Source organism: Lingula anatina, chromosome 1 (assembly GCF_051362555.1).
Source record: "Lingula anatina isolate TDL-2025a chromosome 1, LinAna3.0, whole genome shotgun sequence".
Lineage (NCBI taxonomy): Eukaryota > Metazoa > Brachiopoda > Lingulata > Lingulida > Lingulidae > Lingula > Lingula anatina.
In genome coordinates, this window is record NC_141767.1 from 12367695 (window position 1) to 12390236 (window position 22542).

The 22542-nt window shown below is 33.3% G+C and overlaps 2 protein-coding genes across 3 annotated transcripts; both read left to right on the top strand.

Moving 5' to 3' along the window:
• The first annotated feature begins 50 nt into the window (after positions 1-50).
• On the top strand, positions 51-6889 carry LOC106170625 (E3 ubiquitin-protein ligase DTX4). Its single transcript, XM_013550591.2, has 9 exons — positions 51-279; positions 1114-1789; positions 2162-2217; positions 3382-3561; positions 3700-3761; positions 3932-4069; positions 4303-4467; positions 5189-5278; positions 5552-6889. The coding sequence occupies exons 1-9, from the start codon at positions 69-71 to the stop codon at positions 5768-5770; spliced, it is 1797 nt and encodes a 598-aa protein (XP_013406045.2). The 5' UTR covers positions 51-68; the 3' UTR covers positions 5771-6889.
• Positions 6890-7461: 572 nt separating this feature from the next.
• On the top strand, positions 7462-22499 carry LOC106170595 (uncharacterized). Of its 2 annotated transcripts, none has more exons than XM_013550533.2 (14): positions 7462-7672; positions 8620-8792; positions 14131-14273; positions 14465-14563; positions 14895-14996; positions 15276-15434; positions 15671-15808; positions 16304-16450; positions 16755-16886; positions 17145-17295; positions 17494-17613; positions 17810-17893; positions 18913-19098; positions 20665-22499. In XM_013550533.2, exons 1-14 carry the CDS (start codon positions 7542-7544, stop codon positions 20757-20759), a joined length of 1860 nt encoding a protein of 619 aa, XP_013405987.2. In that variant the 5' UTR covers positions 7462-7541; the 3' UTR covers positions 20760-22499. The 2 variants fall into 2 exon arrangements, with proteins under 2 accessions (XP_013405987.2, XP_013405988.2); XM_013550534.2 differs by lacking the exons at positions 7462-7672; positions 8620-8792 and adding exons at positions 10579-10928; positions 11403-11548.
• Positions 22500-22542: the final 43 nt, after the last annotated feature.

Below are 22542 nucleotides of genomic sequence, written 5' to 3' on the forward strand. Positions count from 1 at the left end.
TTGTTTCTTTTTGCAAACATATAATTTACTTTATCACCATTTTCCTTTCGTTCCGCTGTGTTTTGAAAATGGCTGCTTCCTGCACGAGCCCGTCGGGGGTAGTTGTCTGGGAATGGATGAACGAATTCGGTCGATGGAGACCTTACGAGCCAGGTGTTTCAAACTATATTGAAAACCATACAACAAATGGAGTTACTCTTTATCTCAAAAATGTAGATCCGAAGCTCTCAATGTACAAATTGGATTTACAAAACTATGTCCAAATTGCACAGCACACTGGTAGGTATGATTTGGCGGATTTTGATTTTTGGGATTGATTTTTTATTTTTGTTAGGGCAAAACAATCTCTATTGTTTCTTTCGATTTGCTTGAATAAAATTTTATGCTGAAAAATAATGTGAGAAGAATTTGATTGAAACTTCTATTTCGATTTAAAGGTATCTTTACATTTATTAAACGGGAAAAACTACTTTCGTTTTTGAAGAATTCTAATAATTTTAGTACTTTTGTAGTATACCCCCCCCCCCACCCTGTAACTTTCTGTAACTTTCACTTTTCAAACAGTTTTTTACATTTTCTTGTTCATCTATGTCAAAGCTGTTGAAATAAAATGCTTTTGTAATTACCTGTGGACTTTTTATTAGTTTTAATCACGTTTAATCCAGCCCATTGAAATACAATGTTAGATTCTTCAATTTACACCCGCAGTCAATAACTTGCCGCGTTTTCGTTGGCTAACTCTAAGGTAATTTTATGTGAAGTAGCTCCTAATAATTTCACAGAGGAAGTCCAAGTATACAATGTATCAATCCTATGTTCACATAAAATAAGGTAGAGTTAGCCAACGAAAATGCGACAAGTTATTGACTGCAGGTACATTGTAAATTTTCACATTGTATTACAATGGGGTGGATTAAACGTGATTAAAACTAATAAAAAGACCACAAAAAATGTTTGAAAAATGAAAGTTTCAGGAAGTTACAGGGTGGGGGGGGGGTATACTACAAAAGTACCTAATTTTATTGGTTCATCACTAATTGGATGTTGACAAATCTTTTTAATTGCTACTTCTTCAGACCACACTTGAACTTAAATACACGATTCTATTTTAAGGAAAACAGCGTCAAATTAGAAGAAAAATATATCTTGCAGATAGTGCACCAGGCAAAGGAATTGTTTGGAAATGGGAAGGAGATCAGAAAGGAGAATATCATGCTTATGATCTTGACATAGCCAATTTTTTAGAAAAGGCATATATGAGTAACCAGCAGATTATAAATATACAACAAACATTTTCAAACTGTCCGTACACTGTTGACTTCAGAAGAATGACTCAGCAACGAAATGAAACTGGTTTTCCAAGACAAGTTCAGAGAATATTTCTACCTGTATCCTATACATTTATTGGGAATAAAACCCTAGACCACCCAATTGTGGGAAGGAAACGGAGTCATGCAGTTGATCAAGATGTTCATGCCTTACATGGTCATACCAGTAAAAGGAAATCAAACAGTTTACCTCCTATCTCACAGCCACCCAATGGGTTCACATATTCTGCTGCTTTGTCGAGTACAGAATCCACATTTTCAAATTCCTTCCCAAATGCAAATTATCAGTCAAGTGGTTTGCCATTGTATTCGTATACCAATCCAAACACCTCACAGGGTTCTCTTAGTTCTAGTCAGCCAACACAATGTAAAGTCACCAGGGCTCAACCATTTACTGTAAATACTACAATAAACCCAAGGCCTTTCATCTTTAGTCCAGCAAACAACAGTTTAGCACCAAGGTTTGTAGTTAGACCTAGATAATAGTGTGTTTTGTTATATCTTGTTTTAGGTCATATTTTTTATCTTTAGGATATTAAATTTGAGGGTTGAATAATGCTTTGATTTAGAGATGGTTTAATTGTGACTTGTAGTTAATATACAATAAAATTGATAACCATGCTTTTTTGTATCTAGGGCTGATACACTTGCTTACCTCTGACATTTGTGAAACTTTATAGGTGAAAACATTCCACATTTGTTTGTTCCTAAAGGCAAGGTGTTGTTGATTTTATTTTAAATACTAATTAAACATAATATTTTTTGGCAGATTAGACCGGACAATGAATAACTCTATTAGAGATTTTAACATGCTGTGTTATTTTGTATTTCAGTTGGTCTACCCCTTCTGGTGCTAACAGAAGTTTTGGTATTCTCCCTGATATCTCTGGTAAGATTTAAGTTAAAGAGGGCTCTTGTCCTCTCCCATTTTATCTTACCTTTTATCATGCTGTTGGCATCTTCATCCTGTAAAGAAATTAAAAAATAATTACAGTGAATTTATTTGATTGTTCTTTTATCCTATGGTAAATTTGTACTTACTCTTGGTAAAGACAAACAGCTTTGCAAGATATGTAAACATAAATGTGACTTTCAGACAGTCAAACATATCAACATGGAAAGTATATACCTGTAAATTCTAATCTAAATCTGAATTCTCATTTGGACTATCTATATGATTTTTTCATTGATACTGAGGATGGGTTGCATGTGCAGTTAGCCTATTTTAGCTATTTAAAACTAAGTTACACCCCTCGTATGAAAACCTGGAATCCAAATGATAACAAGGCAGTAAAGCTGTCATAAATTCAAAAATAGTGATAGAAGCAATGACATGAAAACTAATGAACAACCAATTAAACATTGGAAGTGCTCAAAATGTGTGTTTTGTCAATTTTGCTGAAATGTAACCTATCATTTTGGAGCATGATCACCTCAAAAATTTAATTTGTGCCACTAGCACCACCCACTGACATTCAAAGTCATGTCTGGAAAATGCCAGTCTATGGAAATAAAAATGTTTTAAAAGATTCATAACTTAAAGAAAATGATCCAATCAAGTTTTTTCCAAAGCTGTATTTTAGTCCTTTGATTCATTTATTTGGAATGTCTCTGTCCATAAAAATGTAAGTTGAGTATAGGTCAGAGAAGAATTTCATCAGCATTGTTAAGTTAGAAGAATGATGTGATTTTTTTCTTCAGTCAACAGCTAATATTGAGATGTCTATCAGGACATCTTCAGGGAATGAGGCTATCCAGGTGAATAGCCTCTACTCAGGAGATATACTTGCCTGCCCCCCTCCCCCCCTCACCTATTGTCTTAGGAAAGGGAGGTAGAGGTCAGGGAGGATGGCACCATCATTTCTGTTGAGACTGGCCGGTCTTTCTGATGTGAACTCAATATTAGCTGTTGACTGGAAAAAAATCACATCATTCTTAAGTTGAGTATATCTTTGTAAAATGCCTATGAATGATAAAGGTTCAAGCAATTGTTGCCCATTAATTAAACATATCATATTATGCAAAACTAGTTATAATTTTTTTACTGTAACAGGTGCTTATACAAGATTGTTTGGTGGAACATCAACATTGTCATCCTACAGTCCAAGTCCACAGCTGAGTGCTGGACTGAATTTGCCAGCTACTCCAAATGCTACAGTGCCCATAAGGTCCACTTTAAGGGGAGCAAGCAGATCTGGTGGAAATGTGATATATTTAAAGGAGAAATCAACACGTATGTTTTTCTCATGCATTTACTATGAATGTACACATACTCACACACACACACACACACACACACACACATTTGTATCTGTTTTATTTTATGTAAGCATAATTCCATCATAGCATTTTTTTAACTTTTTTTTGTTAGCAACAAGTGCTGAGGAAGTCCTGCACAATTATGTGACAATCAAGCCTTCACCTGAAGATGAGGTAAACATATTTGAAGATGATTGTGAGCTTAAGCATTAGCAGACTACTTTCTGAGATAAAGTAATTTTATTTCCACAGAGAAAGACAGGTATATATATAAAAAAATTCTTTGACAAAAGCTCATTTTCAGATTTATGTTAAACTAAAAATTTGATATGCGTTGTTTCCAGGACTGCTGCATATGCTGTGAAAAGCTTAACGATGCCTCTGGTTATGATAGTAAAGACACAGTAGTGTTCCAGCTCCGCAAATGTAGTCACATGTTTCACAAAGCCTGCTTGCATGCCATGTATGAGAATGGGCAAAAGGTGAGAGGAAATTAAATTCCTTCTTCAAGATTATGAAAGCTGCAGCATTATATTTTTCAGACATCCTATGAACTGAAGAGAGACAATGCGAAAGATTACTTTGTGATATAGTTTGTGATATGAAAAGTGAAAACAAATAAAGAAAGTAACTTGAATGAATCCCAGTGCTATATGGTTTTAATTGTATCATAGAGCATTTGATGTTTGACATGCAAATGAATTTACAATTTTAGGATGGAAGCATCCAGTGCCCAACTTGCAAGACTATCTATGGACAAAAATTTGGTAACTGTCCTGATGGGTCAATGGAGTATCACTTATTGCCTCAACAACTTCCTGGGTACAAAGACTGTGGAACTATACAGATCATATACAAAATACCACGCTCTGGTTTACAGGTACATACTTTTTGTCACCAACACGCTCACCATTTTTAATTTCCCACACAAGTGCTCAAATATGAGTTTGTTGCAACAAAAAAAAAAAATGGATATGATGAAGTGTAGAATGTTTTTATGTAGCAACCTATGACTGACTTGATGACTATCCAACTTTCTGTTATGTGATTTAGATTTTTTTCATATAAATGTCTATTAGCATTTTATTGATGGTGAGATACAAATTCAATCAAAATGGTGCTTTTCTAGTAAAAAAGTTATTGTATACATGGTGGGAAATGTATATGGGATCCTAGACTTTGTAACAGTATTCTGTTTCTAAGATAAATCATACACCTAAAAAAGCAAACGAGGCACTCAACTGTGCAAATGCAGTCATGATCTAAATATTAAAACAAACCTTAATGATATATCAAAACTGGAGTTGCTGTGATCAGCAACCATTTCCCACTCAAAGTTACATTCATAACAAACGTGACTGAAATAGATTTCTAAATAATTTTGGTATATATTTTGTAACAAAGAAACATCGAATGTCTAGATTATTGCTGTTGAAAGACCCCCATGTACCAGAATAGTATTGAGTGTTCCAAACACTTGGAAATAAATTCACTAAGGCATGTGCAGAAGAATGCCATTACAAGTCAAATGTTGTTTGCAAATAATGTGTAAATCATTTGCTTAAAATTCTATCTATGCATTGTGATTTCTTATCCCATAGGGCCCAGGGCACCCTAATCCTGGCCAAATGTACACAGCCAGGGGATTCCCCAGAGTTGGATATCTTCCAGATAATGACAAAGGAAGAAAGGTATGATGGTACTATGTTGGTCAGTTACTGTGATGTTTAGCATATTATGATTTTAACACTGTAATCATTTCAGATTATATATTAGAAGGTTCATGTATCTGGTATTGGTGGACAATAACACCCTCTAATAAATCTTGACTTTATATCAAGCTTTCATTTTTATGCCAGCATTTCAAATTTTCAAATAAGAACATTCTTTAAATATCTTGGACGTATATTCGATGATTAATGTTACTGAATTATTATTTTATAATTTTATTTGTTTCACTAAAGGTTTTACAACTACTCATCAAGGCCTGGGAGCGTAGGTTGATTTTTACAATTGGCATGTCAACTACCACAGGAGAACAAGACACGGTGACATGGAATGAAATACACCACAAGACAGAAATAGGCACTAACCACTCTGGTCACGGCTACCCTGATCCTAAGTACTTGGATAATGTTATAGCTGAGCTAGCAGCACAGGGCGTGACAGATGAAGATGAATAGAAACTTGTCTGTTGTGTGTCATGTCAACTCTTATTTTTGCATTAGTGCCATCTCAGGACAAAGATATAGCAATTTTAGGTTTAATAAACGAACTGTCTCATCTGAATAAATTGTGTTCATTGAGCAGTATAAGCATTAGAGTGAATGCTTTTTATCAAAATTACTTGACAAGTTAAATATTGTGCAAACTAATGGTTGCTTGAATAAAATAAAGATTAAAGATTTTCTTTGAAAGAAACTTAAGATCTCCATCAAATGCTGATGGGTGTATTATAATAACTTCTGTTTAAACTTGCAGATCAGTATTGTCATTCAAGAGCAATTATTTAGTGTACAATAGGTACAATTGTCAGATGCCTGTGATGAAAATATGATGCAGTTTATAATATTGTATTGCAATATTAAGAAAATTATATTAAAAAACAAGGTTCTTATAGTTTGATATCTATGAGAGTTCACTGCTGCTACACCAAAGTAGTTTTTATGAACATTTCGTCTTGTATGAGAATCATCCTGAACTTTCTTTACTGTGCTGCTGTGGTCATTTCTAGCCTAATATCTCACAAATGGAGTGGCAGTTTTATGCCATGTTGCCAAATAACTTACTGTTTGTTCTGTGGTGAAATTTAGTTAATTTCATAAATTTATTGCGTTTAATCTAGTCTTAACAGCTTCGTATGATTAATGTCCATGATAGTATTGTAATTGTAATGAAGGATATTTGTCAGGCAGTTTTATGTACTTAGAAGATTATGTTTTAATAAATAATAATAATAAATGTTTTTAGCTAAATAGAAATGTTAGAAACCAGTTGTCTGGACAGAACTGATGTTGATGCATCCCAGCCGTTTGGCTGAGTATAATTATATAATGCATGCTTATTGGTTAAAAAGAAAGATCACATTTTAAATAATTTCTTTGTTTGTTGATAGGGTATTGATTATTAAATGGCAATAATATCTGTTTATCAGAACAGAACAGTTATCTTACGGTATGCTGAAATTCTTGTTGTGGATGAACATTGCTGTATAAGAAATATGAGTCAAGTACTTGTTCATTTATACATCATGAAAATGCTGATAATTCTTGATTGCATTGAATAAATTTATGCTCAAATTATTATTGAAGACATTTGCTTTTTTCACAAAATTACATGTTTTTTGCTTGACCTCAGAGCATAAAAAATTAGGGAAGGTGTTTGAGTCATATATATATATTTTATTTATTTATTTATTATTATTATTTTATTTATTTATTTTTTTTTTTTACATGTAGGCTCATATCTGTTTTCTAAGGACTGCATTTTATAAAGGAATAATTGGGTATGTAGTGTTATATGAGTACATATTACCGTTAAATAATGATTTGTTTCCATTCTGATCAAGGAGTTAAGCACACATTTTGTTGTTGGTACAGATCTTGTGGATATACATATTGAAAGAAGATATTCAGAAAACTGAGAAAATTTGTTGATGGTTACATGCACAAGTCATTTAAAAAGCGTGATATCTTCAATTCTCTCCTTTACTACAGAAGGTCTTACGTTTTATTCACTGGCGCGAGTTTTTTCGGATTTGTAGAACAAATGTAATATTTGGTATGGTGGTGCTGGGATGCCAAGCTTGAAATTGCACTAATCCCTGTGCCATGTCATTTATATGAGGTAAGCGGTCTGGTAACCTAATTATAGCTAAGGTGTACTGAAGCCAGGCTTTAATGACAGCCAGACGTGGCATGGGTTCAAGACGACCAGAAACCTAACAGATATAAAATGATGAAAGGGAACGGAGTTATAGACAAGTCCCAAGGAGATAATCAACTGTTACTCCTTGACTCTAGCAGTGACAGTGATGTTCACGAACATTTCAATCTACAGCCCTTGAAAGGGAAAAAGCAACGAAAGTAAGTGAAAGTTTTGGAATTTACTACTGAGTCTTCATATGGCACATATTGTCATTTTTACTTTGCCAGATGTCACCAAAAGGATTTTAGGTCTGGATCTTTTTCTGTGACCATACATGTACGAAGGGTATTATAATCAGCAAGTAGATCGCACTGAATTTTATGAGCTTGCCGTTTGTCACAGATGTACTGTACTGCAGTACATGTAATCTGTGTACAGTCTTTGCGGATTCAGATACTGTTATCAGTATCATAAATGCATTGATCTAATTCATGCTTCCACTCTGATCAGCTGTCTCTCATATTGTCGCCATCATTGTCACCAACAACACGTGTGCATAATCAATTTAGATCTACATTTATAACTGCCAAATCATTCATGTTTTTTTATAATTTTATTTGTTTATTTATTTAATTATTTATTTATTTATTTATTTATTTAGTTTTTTTACAAAGTTGCCACATTATGTTTTACATCATATTTATGTATATAATTTGACCCATAAGTACCAAACCATTTAGAGGTATTTTCAACAAAAATTAAATAACAAATTTTATGCATCCAGTCAATTATATGCAATCATGTATGGAAACGATTTTGATAAAAGGGAAAAATATTGGTTGTTCATACAACTTGTTCATTTAATTCTGCAGTGATAACCAGTGTCATATTTCACTCTTTTCCTTTAATTTGTAAAACACGCAGCGAATTGTGTATTATATAAGACGGCTGAGAGTACTGTATACTAGTATGTAACAGCATGAACACAGGAATGACAGAAGAATGATGCTAAAATCAATGTTAGCTGTTTAATCTTTATAATACATAATTTCACACATGTTTGCTATATAATCTCAACAACAATATTACAATCTTTCATACTTTAAGTGCTCCTTTAACTTTTATGCAGTAATAAGTTTTTCACTTGATTGGTTTGTCATTTCAGGAAAACATCTCCTCCTACAGTGCCGTTCAGAAGAAAAGCAGGCTGTTCACTAGGAGCATGCGTAATAACTGTGGTGTTAATAATAATTATAGTATTTCTCAGTGCCATGGCAGTACTATACTACCACCTGTTTGTGGATTTTCAAAAAATTAAAATGAGATTCAATCATGCATGTAAGTACTAGCTCTTGCAGTGGAAGTGTGCTTTTTTATAAGGGGTATTTCAAGCAAAATGGTGAAATCTTTGTTATTGAAAACTCAAATCTTAGGGAAAGAGTGAAATTCTTGAAACAGCACAAAATATTATGCATTCTTTTTTTTTTTTTTTTTTTTTTTGCAATTTACACCAGCAAAGAGTAAAAATGTTATATGCAAGACTAAATCCATTAAATTAATATGCTACACATGCTTATGACATTAGACATGAAATGAGCTTGAAGATAGTCGTTACATGTACTGTACAATGCTTTGCTTTGTGATGAGAAAGGAAGAAGAAATTTGCTAGATTTGAACTCCAAAGTAAAACAAGCCATACATGCCATGGTTTGTGAACACATTAATACATTTCTCCAAATAATTATACAAATTCATACAATGGCAACACATAAATGCTCATATCTAGCTATTTCCCTTGCCTCACTGCCTCGTTGGAAAAACGCAATGCAGATGACAGCTAGTGAATGATACTATTTAGGAGAAGGATGTCACAAGCCTTTCTAATTGCCTTACACATAACAATATTTTAGAGCATGCTAGCTAAGTGATGATTGGTATTAATCAGAGATTTTAAAAAGAAAGCATTTCAAATACATCTTGTTATGACATTCAGATTAAGCTGGGTTATTACTGGGAGCATTTAAGAATTGTTTTAGGCTGCTCTTAGTAAAGGGTAAGTTCACATGGAGTCAAATGTTTAGATTTTTTGACATATGCCTTTAAATATAGGGTCATTTACTTTGTGCAGAATAATACACAAGATCCAAGATTTCTCCTTATTTGGGCAATGTTATAGGGTTTTGTAATACTGGCATATACTAATCAAGGGACTACTAGTATTTTGACCAAAGTATCAATAACAGAGTTTGTTGGCTTGTTTTCAGGTGTGTTTTTTACCTGTTGAAGTGCCTCAAATTTAAGTATGAAATACAGTGTAATTGAGTTTAGATATACACTGTATATTGGGTTCTGGTGATGCAACCACTGGAGATAAAAACACCAAAATTGGTGTACTGTAGTTATTGATATAGATAAGGTAGAATTTTGACAAGATCATTTAAAACAATGTTAGGCAGTCTTGGTGAATGATCCAGTGAAAATTAGTGTAATTTAACATAATTAGTAATAAAATCTAAATGTAGTGATGGTAAGAAAATTGTCACTCCCCTCGTGTTGTACTCATGCAGAGCCTCTACTAGCCATTGGGATTTTTCTGATCGGAATCTTGGTTAAAGAGAAAAAGCAACACTTTTACCCCCAAATTGCTGATCTGATGGCATCAGCAAAATAGCAGTATTTTATTTGAAGACAAACTAAGTCCATGAACATTATATGAAAATATTTTAACAACCATTTTATATAAAGTTTTTTTAGCTTAAATGCCCTTTGAAGGATTTTATGTCCCTTTGAATAAAAATGATTTTTAAAAAGCTAAGGCAAGTATTCTCTTCCAGTTTTTTTAGTTGTCTTTGAATTGCCTATAAAAAGTTGAACTGAAAGGCAACTGTCTTTTATGTCGCTAGTATCATTCAAATGCTTCCAGCTTTGTTTGTAAACAGTTGGTCCATCAGTCACGTGTTGACAGGTTCCTTTATGTATTATAATAAGAAACGGGATTTGCTCTATAGAAGGTACTATGGCTTTTATTTGTTGGTTCCCAGAAATTAAAATGACCAGGAATGTTTTGTTAGGTTGCAACACAACCCAAAGAAAAAGCAGAGTTCAGCATGTATGATTTGTTCCCATTCCCTGTGGAACTAGCGTCACTTCCGGTTTATGATTGGTGATGGAATCGTAGGCAAAGGTCATGGATTAAGCAACTTACGTTTATTTATATGTATTTTAACGACATTAACAGGCCATAATCTTGTTTGGACATACACGCAAGAACAAGCTGGAGCAACAAATAGGACCAAACGGGGATTATCTCCCGGTAAAACGTATGAAAAAACGACGTGATTTGAATGCTCTCGTAAACGGACGGAGCAGGAAACAGTCCGCGGTCAAGAAGGGGCAACATGAACTGCTAAGAAACGAGAGTGATTCCTCCGAGGTTGAGGAGTTTTCAGTTCCCCCTAGGGCACTCATAAGGAAGTAAGATTGTTTTTAGTGGGCATTAAACTATCGATCAAATTATTCTGGAGTATGAGAACGTCAATATTCGTCCAAATTCCAAAACCGCTGTCATGCGATATTGAATTTGATATCAAAATCTTACTATCTATAGACTAATTACAATCTAACATGAATTTTCTTGAAACAAATAAGGTTTTCAGTTTTGTGTAGAGTTGACTTCAATGTCACGGATTTGTTGGCCAAATTGGCAGGTTGTTTACAAGATGAGACCATCCTACATATTTATTATAATGCTCTTCATAATTCAAATAATTTGTGAAAGTTATGAATAAGTGAACAACTTGAAGGTTTCAAAAATTTTACAATGCGTTCATTAAAAAATATATTTATGCACCTAGTAAGATTAACTAACTGTCCGAAACATGATTATAACAATTTATAATTATGCTATATTCACAAATGAATACAGACAGTGTTGTTTTCTGTACTCAGTGGACAGTCCAGGTTTTGCTCGGTATGTTTATCAGCCACCACCTTTTTGCTAGTAGTAGCATGTCTGGCATCTTGCGGTGGATTAATATGGATGCAGTTACGACTAAGAACACAACTCGAGGAACTAAAAGGGCATGTAAGACAAGGTAAAGCATTAAAAGTGAAATGGTACTTCAAAGTATAACTTTTTCAATCAGTAATAAAAAAAGTGTGATTTTTTATTGATAAAAATTATAATATATATCTTAAAATTCTATTTTGTCATTCATTGATTTAACACTGCCCCTAATTGAATGACTAGATCAAAAGAAGTTATTATAAAAGAATCCTGCAGATAAATTTCACATGAAAGGTTTTGAAATGATTTCCCATCTCATGAAATAAAAACCTGTATAGTATTATGATTCAAATGTCATCTTTTATGTTTTTGTGATAATTGCAATAAACCAAATGAAGCAAATGGATGAAAATGCCATGAGTGCTAGATTTTTCTCTTTGCTAGATTTTTGTCTTTGGTTATACCATGCACCAAGGGAGCAATATAGAATCATTCAGATATTACCTCACTATTGTTGGTTTCATTGGAAAATCAATGTGCAACTATGGATAAAGGGATTGCATGTACAATATGCACTGGATTTATACTAGTAACTAGGTTTATGGTATTCTAGAAGGTTGGAATAGTTGATTCATTTGTGTAATTCTCCTTTTCTGTCTGATGTTAGAAATTTTTTTTACATCACAGAACTTAATTTTCAGAAATGGATTAAGTGATAAAATGCATCATATTATCAATCCAAACTAACAAAACTTTTTAACAAAAGGGTGAAAGAGTATATTTCAAGCCATTGATTTTTTTTTTCTTTTTGGAATCAATACCATATTGTTGAGGACATGGACTGATTGTTCCAAATATGCATTTTGAACATGATATCTGAGGAGGTTTAATAGATGTTACAGAGGTAGGATGAAGTGAATATTCAGTGATTGTCATGTTTCCAGTCCTTATATATTTTTTATTATTATTATTTAAGTCCAGTCAATTAATCACTCTACTTGGATCTTTAAAATGAGATTTTAAAAAATATTAACTGATATTATTTTTCTAACTGACAGAATTGAGGTGTGAAAAAAAAAGTCAAATTTCATCATTGTGATTTCTGTTTGTTATGTGAGCCAAAGGGTGGTTTAAAATTGCACTCAACTAGGAAATGTCACTGTGCTGAGGTTTTTCTAGTAATTGGAACATGCACATTGTTTATTGAGGCAATTGTTCTTTATGTGTAATTAAAGCAAATAGATGTATGCTTTAAAGGTCCAATCCATTTCTTTTCCTCTGGAGGATTGTCATTAGTGTAAGGAACACTAAACCCATGCAGATTTAATATTGTGTGGTAACAGCACTTCAGCCTGAGAGTCGAGGGAAACCAATGAAATACTAGAATGCTTCTTTACATTACATCTTTGATACTATAAAAAAATTAGGAAATAAGAATTGGTGAAATCTCTTAGTGTCAATTTCACACATTTAATTTTTTTTGTGTATACCAAGACTGAAATAGCTTTAGTCTCATCAAGGAAGAAAATTAAAACTTAAAACATGAAGTGTAAGTCTGAATGTTTTTTTTTTTTTAATTATTTCTTAAATCAATCAATTTTAAAAACAAACACTATCTAGTTTCGAGTGATTTACAAAAATGGCTTAAAGATGCTTTTATGTGAGATATCTTGCAGATCATTTGTCAAGATACTAGTGTTATAATATGCCCAGCCTATTATTGTTCATCCAACTTGTATTCTTCGCTTCAGGTTAAAGCAATAATAACTCTTTGTTTCGGCCAAAAAATGAATTTTCCTGGAGTAAACAACAATTTTCCCATACTTACCAATGGTTAATGAATCCATTTTTACATTCAAAGTTAGTCCCTGGTTTTTTTCTAAAAAGTTTGGTTTTTTGTTAAAATCTCTTAAGAGATTTTAACAGAGTATAGCCATCAATGGAGGTCACGTGGTCTAAAGACAAGTTCAGATATCAGAATAAAAGCTATAACTGCTGTTTTTGTGGTAAAACAGAATAAATTATATTTCTATGAGTTATTCACAAGGTTTTTATTGTGAAATATAGATCTCATACGAAGAGTTATTATCCCTTTAATTTAACATCATTATTAGTTTTAGTCTTAGACTTTAGCCTGGACTTTATCTGTCTTTAAATGCACATAAGTAATATATGATTAAAGGTACTCTTGGCATGTTTTAAATCCCCCCTCACCCCCAGGCATATTTCAATCCTGCACAGCTTCGTATATTTCCCAATTCAGTTCTTAAAGACAATAAAACCCCTTAGATAAAAGTTTTTTCTGACAGCTGACTAGGTACGTGTTATACATGGCACAGAGTGGCAGTAAAAAAATCCAATTTCCTGGTGAAGGTCAGGAAAACAAATGTCATAGTAAATGATTTGTCAGTCATTAAGAATTAAAGTATAAAATTAAAAATGGAATAAGGCAGCGTCCAAGTACAGGGATGGGTCAAGCGATGATTTGTGTTTAGGGGGGAAATTGCCCTTTTTCTAAGATAAAGAAGAAAAACACATGGTTTTTTAAAAAGCAGATTTTGTTATGATTTAAATTTGATTGTAAGCAAGTTCAGACTAAATCCCATAAGAGAAATTATCCCTTAGTGTGGTTTGGCCAGAGGTGTATTAATTGTTATGTCATTGTTTTAGTGGAATCAGGCAGCCAAGGCCCAGAGGAGTTCCAATCTCTACACACTCAAGTCAAAGGCCTTACAGACAGTATAAAAACTATGAAAACTGGTCAAAATGGCCTGGAGGGACTGTCCAAGAGTGTGGCAACTATTTCCCAGCGGGTAAGCAAACGGTTCATTTTTGATAGCTCAACTAATAACTTGCAAGCGAATACATTTCAACTTGTGAATGTCTTTTCTTTTTTTAGGGAGGGATTGGGTGAAATGTATTATGGTAAAAATTGTAAGGGTAAAATGATGTTATTTAATGAAGATTGAAAAAACTCCTGAAATTAAAGATTGTGTTTTTTCAGCTTGATGCTCTTCAAAAGAAAACTGATGAACTACAGAAGAGTGTTGCGCAAGCACCACAGTTGCAGTCTTTGCCAGCACAGATTGTAGATACATCCAAGGTAAATTCTGTCTTTGTCACATCTTACTGTTTTTTTCCTGTGTTCTATTGTTTTTAAGCTGAAAAATGGAGTAAAAATACACAAAGAAACTTATCTGTTTGGATTTGTTTTGATTTGTTAAGATAAAAAGGATATATACTCACATTTTATTGAGAAATTATAAATCATTTGTAAATCGTACCCATGTGATTTTTAAAAAATTGACTCAAAAACACTATTGTACACAAGTTTCTTTTAAGCATTGACATTTTTCATTAACCTCTGTACAATCAAATGGATTAGGCACACCAAACAATGAATTTTATTTGTTCTGCTTAAATTGATATTTCAGGAGGTGGCTAATTTAGGCAGTCAGGTGGAAGCCTTTAAAACCTCGATGAAACAACAAAATGATGACTTGCATGCTCTGCAACAAAGAGTCTCTTCTTTGCAGGTGAGATGTATGAAAATGTTTCGGCCATATTTTTAGGGTGATATTGGCATGGTGACAGTAACAGTCTGGCATAATCCAAAATATATTTCTGAAACAAATAAAATATGTAAGTTAGCATACCTCATAATCTGCTCAAACATGCCTAATTTTTTCTGTAGGTTTGAAACAAGTAACTGTCATGAATTTTCAAACTCTATCAATATTTCCAAAATTTATCTTCTACATTCTTATCAAATTCTAATCAAAAGTTGTCTTAAAAATAGATATTTTCTTTTCCAGGAGAAGGTTGGAGGCGGGAGGGAAAATAACTCGCCAGTGATGTCTGGTCCTACCATAGGTGGTGCCTCTGCTAACATCTTGTCGGCAGCCATCAGCAGCCTGAACACTACCTGCACTAGGGATATTGGCACTTTACAAAGAGGACTTGAAGCCACAGGGGTAAATGCAGCCATTCTATACCCCCTGTACAGTTGTTATATATTCATTTTTTTCTCTTTTAAGAGATAGAGTTGTTCGGGAAAAATTTCTTATCTTATCAGTGGAGAACTATATTATACCTGGGAATTCCTCTTAAAAAGTAATTCAGATAAGAAATATGGCCATATTAACCAAACATCTCTTCAATTCTTTTTTTTTTTTCCCAAGCATATTTTCACCAAAAAAATGTTTTCCAGCAAAGGGTTCTCCTGTTGGAGAACAGGACAACAGAGCTGGGATTACATGTCCAGCTGTTGAGTAACAAACCAGTGTCACAAACCAACTCCACACAACCTGACTGGCAACAGTTGATCAACAGTGCTGTAAATAGTGCAGTAAGTATTAAGGAGTTGTTGGCATCCCATTGTCCTTCTAGGGGAAAGTGATGGACACTCTGGAATTTTTACTTCAAAATAATTGTTACACCAGTCTGAATTTAAAATATTGATTAAGGCAAAGTCATACATAAAACTGATGAAGGTTTTCTTTAGCATGCAGAAAATGATGTAAAATTTTCATTCAGCCATGCTACAGTGTTTGATTTACATTTAAAATGCCAGTAAATGGCTTATCAAGAAAAATAGTTTGATTATGCTTCAGGCAGGCAAGGCCCAGAATGAAAGAATTTCAGTCTTTTCACACTCAAGTCAAAGACATTACAAACATTATTTAAATGTATTAAAATTTGATTTAATAATAAGTATTTATGATTCATCTTAACTGTAAATGAGAAAGTGTTTTCTTCTGTCTCAAAGTCGAGTTTGTGACACAAATTGTGTTAGTTGTACCTTATTATCTCTCATCTAAAACAATCCAATGTCTTACTGCAGATGGAGCATTTACGTAACTCAAGTGCTGAAAGTGAGAGTGAGGAGGAAGATAAGTCATCCAGTAACAGCAACAAATTTGATGAAATTCTGCAGCAGGTTCAGAATGTATCTGAGTTGGTCACATCATTTAAACAGCAGATTGATGAGGTTGGCTTTTGTTCCATTCAGCATATGCTATTTTACCCATGTTTGTGACCTCAAAGATAAATAAAACATTGTCAACTTTCAGTAATGAATTAGATGATCGAAAATTAATGACTTAATAATTATAATATTTCTACATTTTTTTAAAAGCATTCTTGGAGTTTTGATTTAAGGCACATTCTACTTGTACAAGGTTTGGCATGTTGTGTAACTATATGTTTGTGAGTTTTCCATTTGAGGATGGGAAATGAGAAGCCCTTGTGTATGATATGGACATATATATATATATATGCTTCTCTCTTACCAGTTAAAACAAGAAAGGAACAGCAGTGCTACCTCAGATATGAAGGTCAAACCTATAAATGTATCTCAAGCCATGTCTGATGTTCTTACAAGTGCACTTGGGGCATTTAAAGAACAGTATAATATAGATATTTTGGTATGTATAAGTGATAGAGATAGCATTTAGTGAGGTTATGTTGTAAGAAAAGCCTTGCAAGTAAACAGTTAAAATTATTTCCCTCTTTATTAAAATCGATTAATTTTTTAAGTTATAAGAAATCATCGCAAGTTCAATCTGTCCATTTTTGATTACCTGACTCATACCTGCATTTTTACAAATTTCACACAATTGAATGTCCAGTTGCATATGAATGTGTCTTGAAGTAAATATTGATGCAGAACTTTCATTTTTCAGCACGTCAACGTTTCTCTTGATAAGTTAAACAACACTGTAACAGACCTACAACAAGGCATGATGGACCTTACTAATGCCACAAATTACCTGAAGACAAAGCTGAATTCCCTCCTAAAAGTCTCCTCAACACCTGCCATGCCATTAGGATTAGGTATGATGCCATGTTGTTTTTAACCTGACAGTTCAAATTGACTTTCAATACCCACTTGTGATCATCCAAGACCATATTTCTTATTTTATTTTGATGAAAATTCTAATTAACAGAAGGTCACTTTGATGCTTTATTGGAGATTTCTTTTGAATATTTAAGAGACCATATTTGAATAAATTCAACTATTATGTGATACAGGTACTGAATCTGTAACACCCCCAAGTGCAGTCACATCCACGTTGATAGCATCAGTGTTAGAGACAACCAGTCCTGACATGACATCACAGGTACCTCACACAGAAGGGGAAGAGCATGAAGGTGAGGTTTGCACTCCCTTTCTCAATGATATAGTAAACTTTTTGACCCAAAGCTTGTAAGATTTTGTTATACCTGAAATCATTCATGTTTTCTCTAAACTATTTATGAATAAGGTAGACCAGGAAGAAGTTAAATATAAGTATGTTTAATAAAGACCTTTAAATTATGTATTATGTGGTTCTTTTTACATTTTCAGAAGGTGATCATGTAGATACAGTCAATTTCTTTGTAGAATCCTTGCAGAAGCGTGTTATTATACCAGGGTATGAAACAAAAGAAAGTAAGTGTAATTCCATTCTTGGGTATGTTTTTTATTGATTTGAGACATTTTAAGGGGGTGGGATTATACAATACAAACCAACTGGCACTGATTCGTGTAGATTCAATTCCATTAAGCTTAATATTTTCCCAATCTTACATTCACATGTCATCTGTTTTCATGTCAAACATTTGATTGTCCTTGCTATGGAATGTCATTGGGGCTTCCTGATGATGTCAGGCAAACTTTTTTTTAGCACAGAGAAATAATATATGCGCAGTGTGTTTGCAGCATAGGTAGAGAGGTTACAGTGGTAGGAGTCTGTTATTTATTAAGATCAATTTGAGTTAGATAGTAGGTCATACAATGGGATTTTAATTAGTGTTCATGTTTGATTATTCACTTCATACGAACTTCAAGATTCAGCTAAGATGTGCACCAAATTATAAACGCCACCTTTCTCATTTTTGGAACTGATTGTCAAAACATGGAGGTTTATTTCAAAACATCATTTTAGCAAGTTTGTCCAAAAACAGGGTTTTGATACTTGCATTTTCTACAATTAACTCTAGTGTTTTTTGTAACATCTTCCAGATTTAGTTCACTTTACAATTAATAGAATTTCACCTATGAGAAGGGGAATCCCAGTGAGATTAAATGACCTTCAATGCTCTTCAATATAGATACTAATTTCAAAGGGAATCCCATTGAAAAATGCTAAGCCGTACTTCACTGAGCTGTTCAATTTTTTCTGTGCTGCCTCTAGCTTTCCCTGTCAAAAATTCAACCATTTGTTCGATTGTAATGTGCTACTTATATAAACTTATTTTTCTAAACAATTTAAGAGGTGCAGCTACTGCACATGCACAGATTTTGGAAACCTGTTTTTTAAGTTAAAATCAAACTCAAGCAAAGCATTTAGGTCAGGGGATTGATTTATGTTAAGATAAAATATCAATTTGTTTGCATTGAGAATTATTAAAAAATGAAGAACTGATATGCATCAAATGGTTTAATGAATCAACATGCTCACATTTTAGAATTACGGAAAGGCTTTTCATCATGGGATCAAAATGGAGACAACCGCATCAGTTATGAAGACCTTCAAGACCATGTAGGTCCAACACTTCCATCAGCAGAGCAGTTTGTACCTTATGATGTGAATCATGATGGATTTTACTCATTAGAAGAATTGGAACAAGCACAAGGAATATCTGGCACACAAGGTAAATATTTTATCTATGAATGTGTGTACATATGCTTGATAAATAAAGGTCTTTTTCATGATAACTTAATAATAAGCATGGACTTCTCAAAAATATTATGAGAAAAAATTTGAACTTGCCATTTGTTTGTGTTTGTCCTCCTACAGGAATCATGGTCTGATAATCTCACATGATTGTCTAAGGTCAAAAGCACATGGGATTTTATTACTGACATTTAAAACATGGTTATATACTCAAAATTTAATCTTTATGAGAAAACATGCACTAGAAAAAAATGAATTTAGATGTCTTTTTCCTGTTCTAACATGCCAGTGGTTTGTAAAAAGCCAAGTACTGCTTAACAGGAAAATGCACACACAATAGTCTCTTGAACTTTTTAATTGTACTGTAGAGAAGATAAAAGTTGGACTCTCTGTATCGAGTTCATGAACTGCAAAACAGACCCTATATGGTAGGGAGAGTGCATTACCTGAAGGACTTTGTCAAGAGCCTAGCGACAGTGTCAGTCACTACTTAGCAAAAAATGTCTTACAGAAGCCAAATTCAATAATCCTCTTGTTCAGTGAAAACAAAGTTGTCTGAGATGTGCATTACTCCTCACCACAAACATAACCTCATATTAACGCCCATAAATCCTAGCCTTTTCTTCCTTGACTCCAAATTGTCCCTGAGCAATAAATTTCCTTGTGTGCTGGTGGAGACTGTGCAGTGAAATGGAGATGAGAGGGCGGACTCCTATTAACAGCATTTACATCTCCATTGGTCTTTGCATGATTTGTCTCAGAAAGGGGATTTATTACTTTTTCATAAAGCAGCCCTGCTATTACAAGTGTTCAACATGGAGAAACATTAAGAGGGTTGTTATGGTGGTAATTGCTGACTTTGAACAAACGACCAATAATATTTGATTAATTTCTTTCTTTTGTGTGGAAAGTGAATTTAATAAAAAGGACCTCAGACAGTGGTAATAAAAAGCTTCTCCATGCTTGACAGGTCGGAGATAATAGCAGTTACGGATGAATAAGTATCAATATAACCAAGCAGTACATCACGAAATTTGACTTGGAAATTGACAAATTACCATTTGGCCTGAACATTATTTCTCAATTAAAAGTTTCACTTATCCAATAGTTCTGCTACAGATGATTGTCTTCATCAGCCGGAAACATAAATACTAAGAATTATGCCATAGAATGAAAATTTGAGTTCTATTATGTATTGGACAATGAAGGACAGTTAGTCTTACTAAAAATTCATGAGATTGGCACGTTCCAGAGCATAGATGAATGAGAAATGACGTGTCTGCTGGGTATGGTCTCTGAAAACATTACTTAGTGGATTGAATTTTAAATAGAATACCCTCTCCAGTCCCTTGATTTTGCTACTTATTTATGATGTCTTCAAAGAATGGTAATAGACATTACCGCCTTCTTTTGACTTGTTATTTTCATGTACTTGTTCTTAAGCTGCTCATATAATTTTAATGACTTTTTCAGTAACTATGATAAAAATATATGTTTAAAACTTTTTTGGTAGATATTTCAAATATTTGGTTTTGTTTTTCAGATTCAACTCAAAGAAAACAAGCAAATACAAAGAAGAGAGCACCACTCAGTAAAGAAGACATAAAAGAGTTGGCAGAAGCACTGGAAAAGCACTAAAAATGGACATCTTTGAAAAACCAGTTGACATCACACTCATGAACAGTGCTGCATACAGGGTTGAATGCAATGAGCAATTTGTTCTAGAGGACTTCTACCCAGCCAGAGAGCAACTCCGAGTTCTTTTTTGTTTTTCAACTTTTATAACCCTCTTCTCAAGATAGATGACAAGTTACCATCCAGAATTGAATTACTTACTAGAAGATAATTATATGTAAATTTCAGAAAGTTAAGTGTGCATATTGGTCGTAGGTGGATCCCGTTTTGGTGATGAAAAAGGAACCACTATTTGCCAATTAAAACTGTCATCTGTTTAAGAACAAGTTCCCATCTGAACAAATACCAGGTTTTAGTTGTATGAATATCATCAGGATTTACATTTATTTCTGTTTGCAAGTGTTGTTAGTTTAGTTCTACTGTTCTTTAAACTTTTCCTATGGGTCATACACATTTTGAGTATAAAAATACATACTCAGCTATGCCATAAAATGAATATAGAGCAAGGGAAAGTCACTAATGGGAGATAACTTGTAACATATGCAGATTCAGATAATGAAAATTTACACACACTTAATGTCCATGATAAAATGCCAGGGTAGTAGGTACTTAAGTAATTTGTATGTTTGTGGAATATAATTTTGTTAACTTGTATGTTTTAGCAGGTTTGTCTAGTATTGCATTATAACAAAAACTTTCAGGGGTTGATCCAGGATTTTATGATGGGAGGAGGGGGGGGGGGGGATGCCTTCTCCACAAACTCCTGTATTCAGAAATATCTTGTGCAGTTTTATAACCATTAAGTGTTACTAAAAAGGGGCATATTGTATATTTAAGATCATGGTTTGTGTGTCGTGCAGCTGAACCCACTCTAAATCTGCCCCTGATGCTGTGTATACTAGCAAATAATTTCTGCAAGTTCCTCTCTCTCTCTCTATATATATGCACTTCAAAGGAATGAACCACATTCTATGAAATTGGCTTGTACAAACATATCAAAAAAAAAATTGGGGGGAATTTCACAGTTAAGCATGATACTTGCATTTAGATGTAAAATATTAGTTATGCAGGCATTTAGGCTTATGTTTTAACAAGCTTGTGCAATATGAATTGTTGATGTTGTTGAATTTTAAGATGTCATGCATGTTGTTGATCAAGTTTACCATTTTGATCAGCTTTTGTCTCGAAAATTCCCTGTTAAATGTTTTCATTGAATTCTCACTTGTGTGATTTTTAAATGACTAGAAATATTTATGAATTTGTCAAATTCACTGTTTTGAATTTATGTTTAAAGTGAACAAATCAATTGAGATTTCTTCATCAATTTAATGCTAATTCTTCAATTTTTCAATTTTATTGTTTCAATTTATATTTTAGTGAACAAATTGATTGAGAATTTTTTCATGAGTATAATGCTAATTCTTCATCCAGCAAAAATTGCTTTTGCAGTAAAAAAAAATCTGATAATGCACAGTTTTTTCAGGGAAAATGAGAGGAAAGTTGCTTCTAATGTAGATAATTCATTTCATGATTGGTTCAAAAAGGCCATAAGAATAGTTTATTTTGTAAATAGTGACATCGAATTGAGATTACTGTGATAGAAATTTTAAGTTAGATTGAAAAAAAGTTTCTTGATGGCAAGACTTGGTTCTTGAAAGTTTTTTAAATGTGTTACATTCTTATTTATGAACTGGAGAAGTATTTAGATACAAAAGTTGAATATTAATAAATTTTATCAAGTATTGTAGGTAGTTTGTCTGTTGCTAATCTTCAGTTTTTGAAATAA

Bases quoted from the DNA above. Each gene is read 5' to 3' on its own strand.
- LOC106170625 (XM_013550591.2), top strand. From the start codon at position 69: ATGGCTGCTTCCTGCACGAGCCCGTCGGGGGTAGTTGTCTGGGAATGG. The intron at 280-1,113 runs GTAGGTATGATT...TTCTATTTTAAG, and splicing joins CCAAATTGCACAGCACACTG to GAAAACAGCGTCAAATTAGA. The intron at 2,218-3,381 runs GTAAGATTTAAG...TTACTGTAACAG, and splicing joins TATTCTCCCTGATATCTCTG to GTGCTTATACAAGATTGTTT.
- LOC106170595 (XM_013550533.2), top strand. From the start codon at position 7,542: ATGATGAAAGGGAACGGAGTTATAGACAAGTCCCAAGGAGATAATCAA. The intron at 8,793-14,130 runs GTAAGTACTAGC...TCATTGTTTTAG, and splicing joins AATGAGATTCAATCATGCAT to TGGAATCAGGCAGCCAAGGC. The intron at 17,296-17,493 runs GTATGATGCCAT...TATGTGATACAG, and splicing joins TGCCATGCCATTAGGATTAG to GTACTGAATCTGTAACACCC.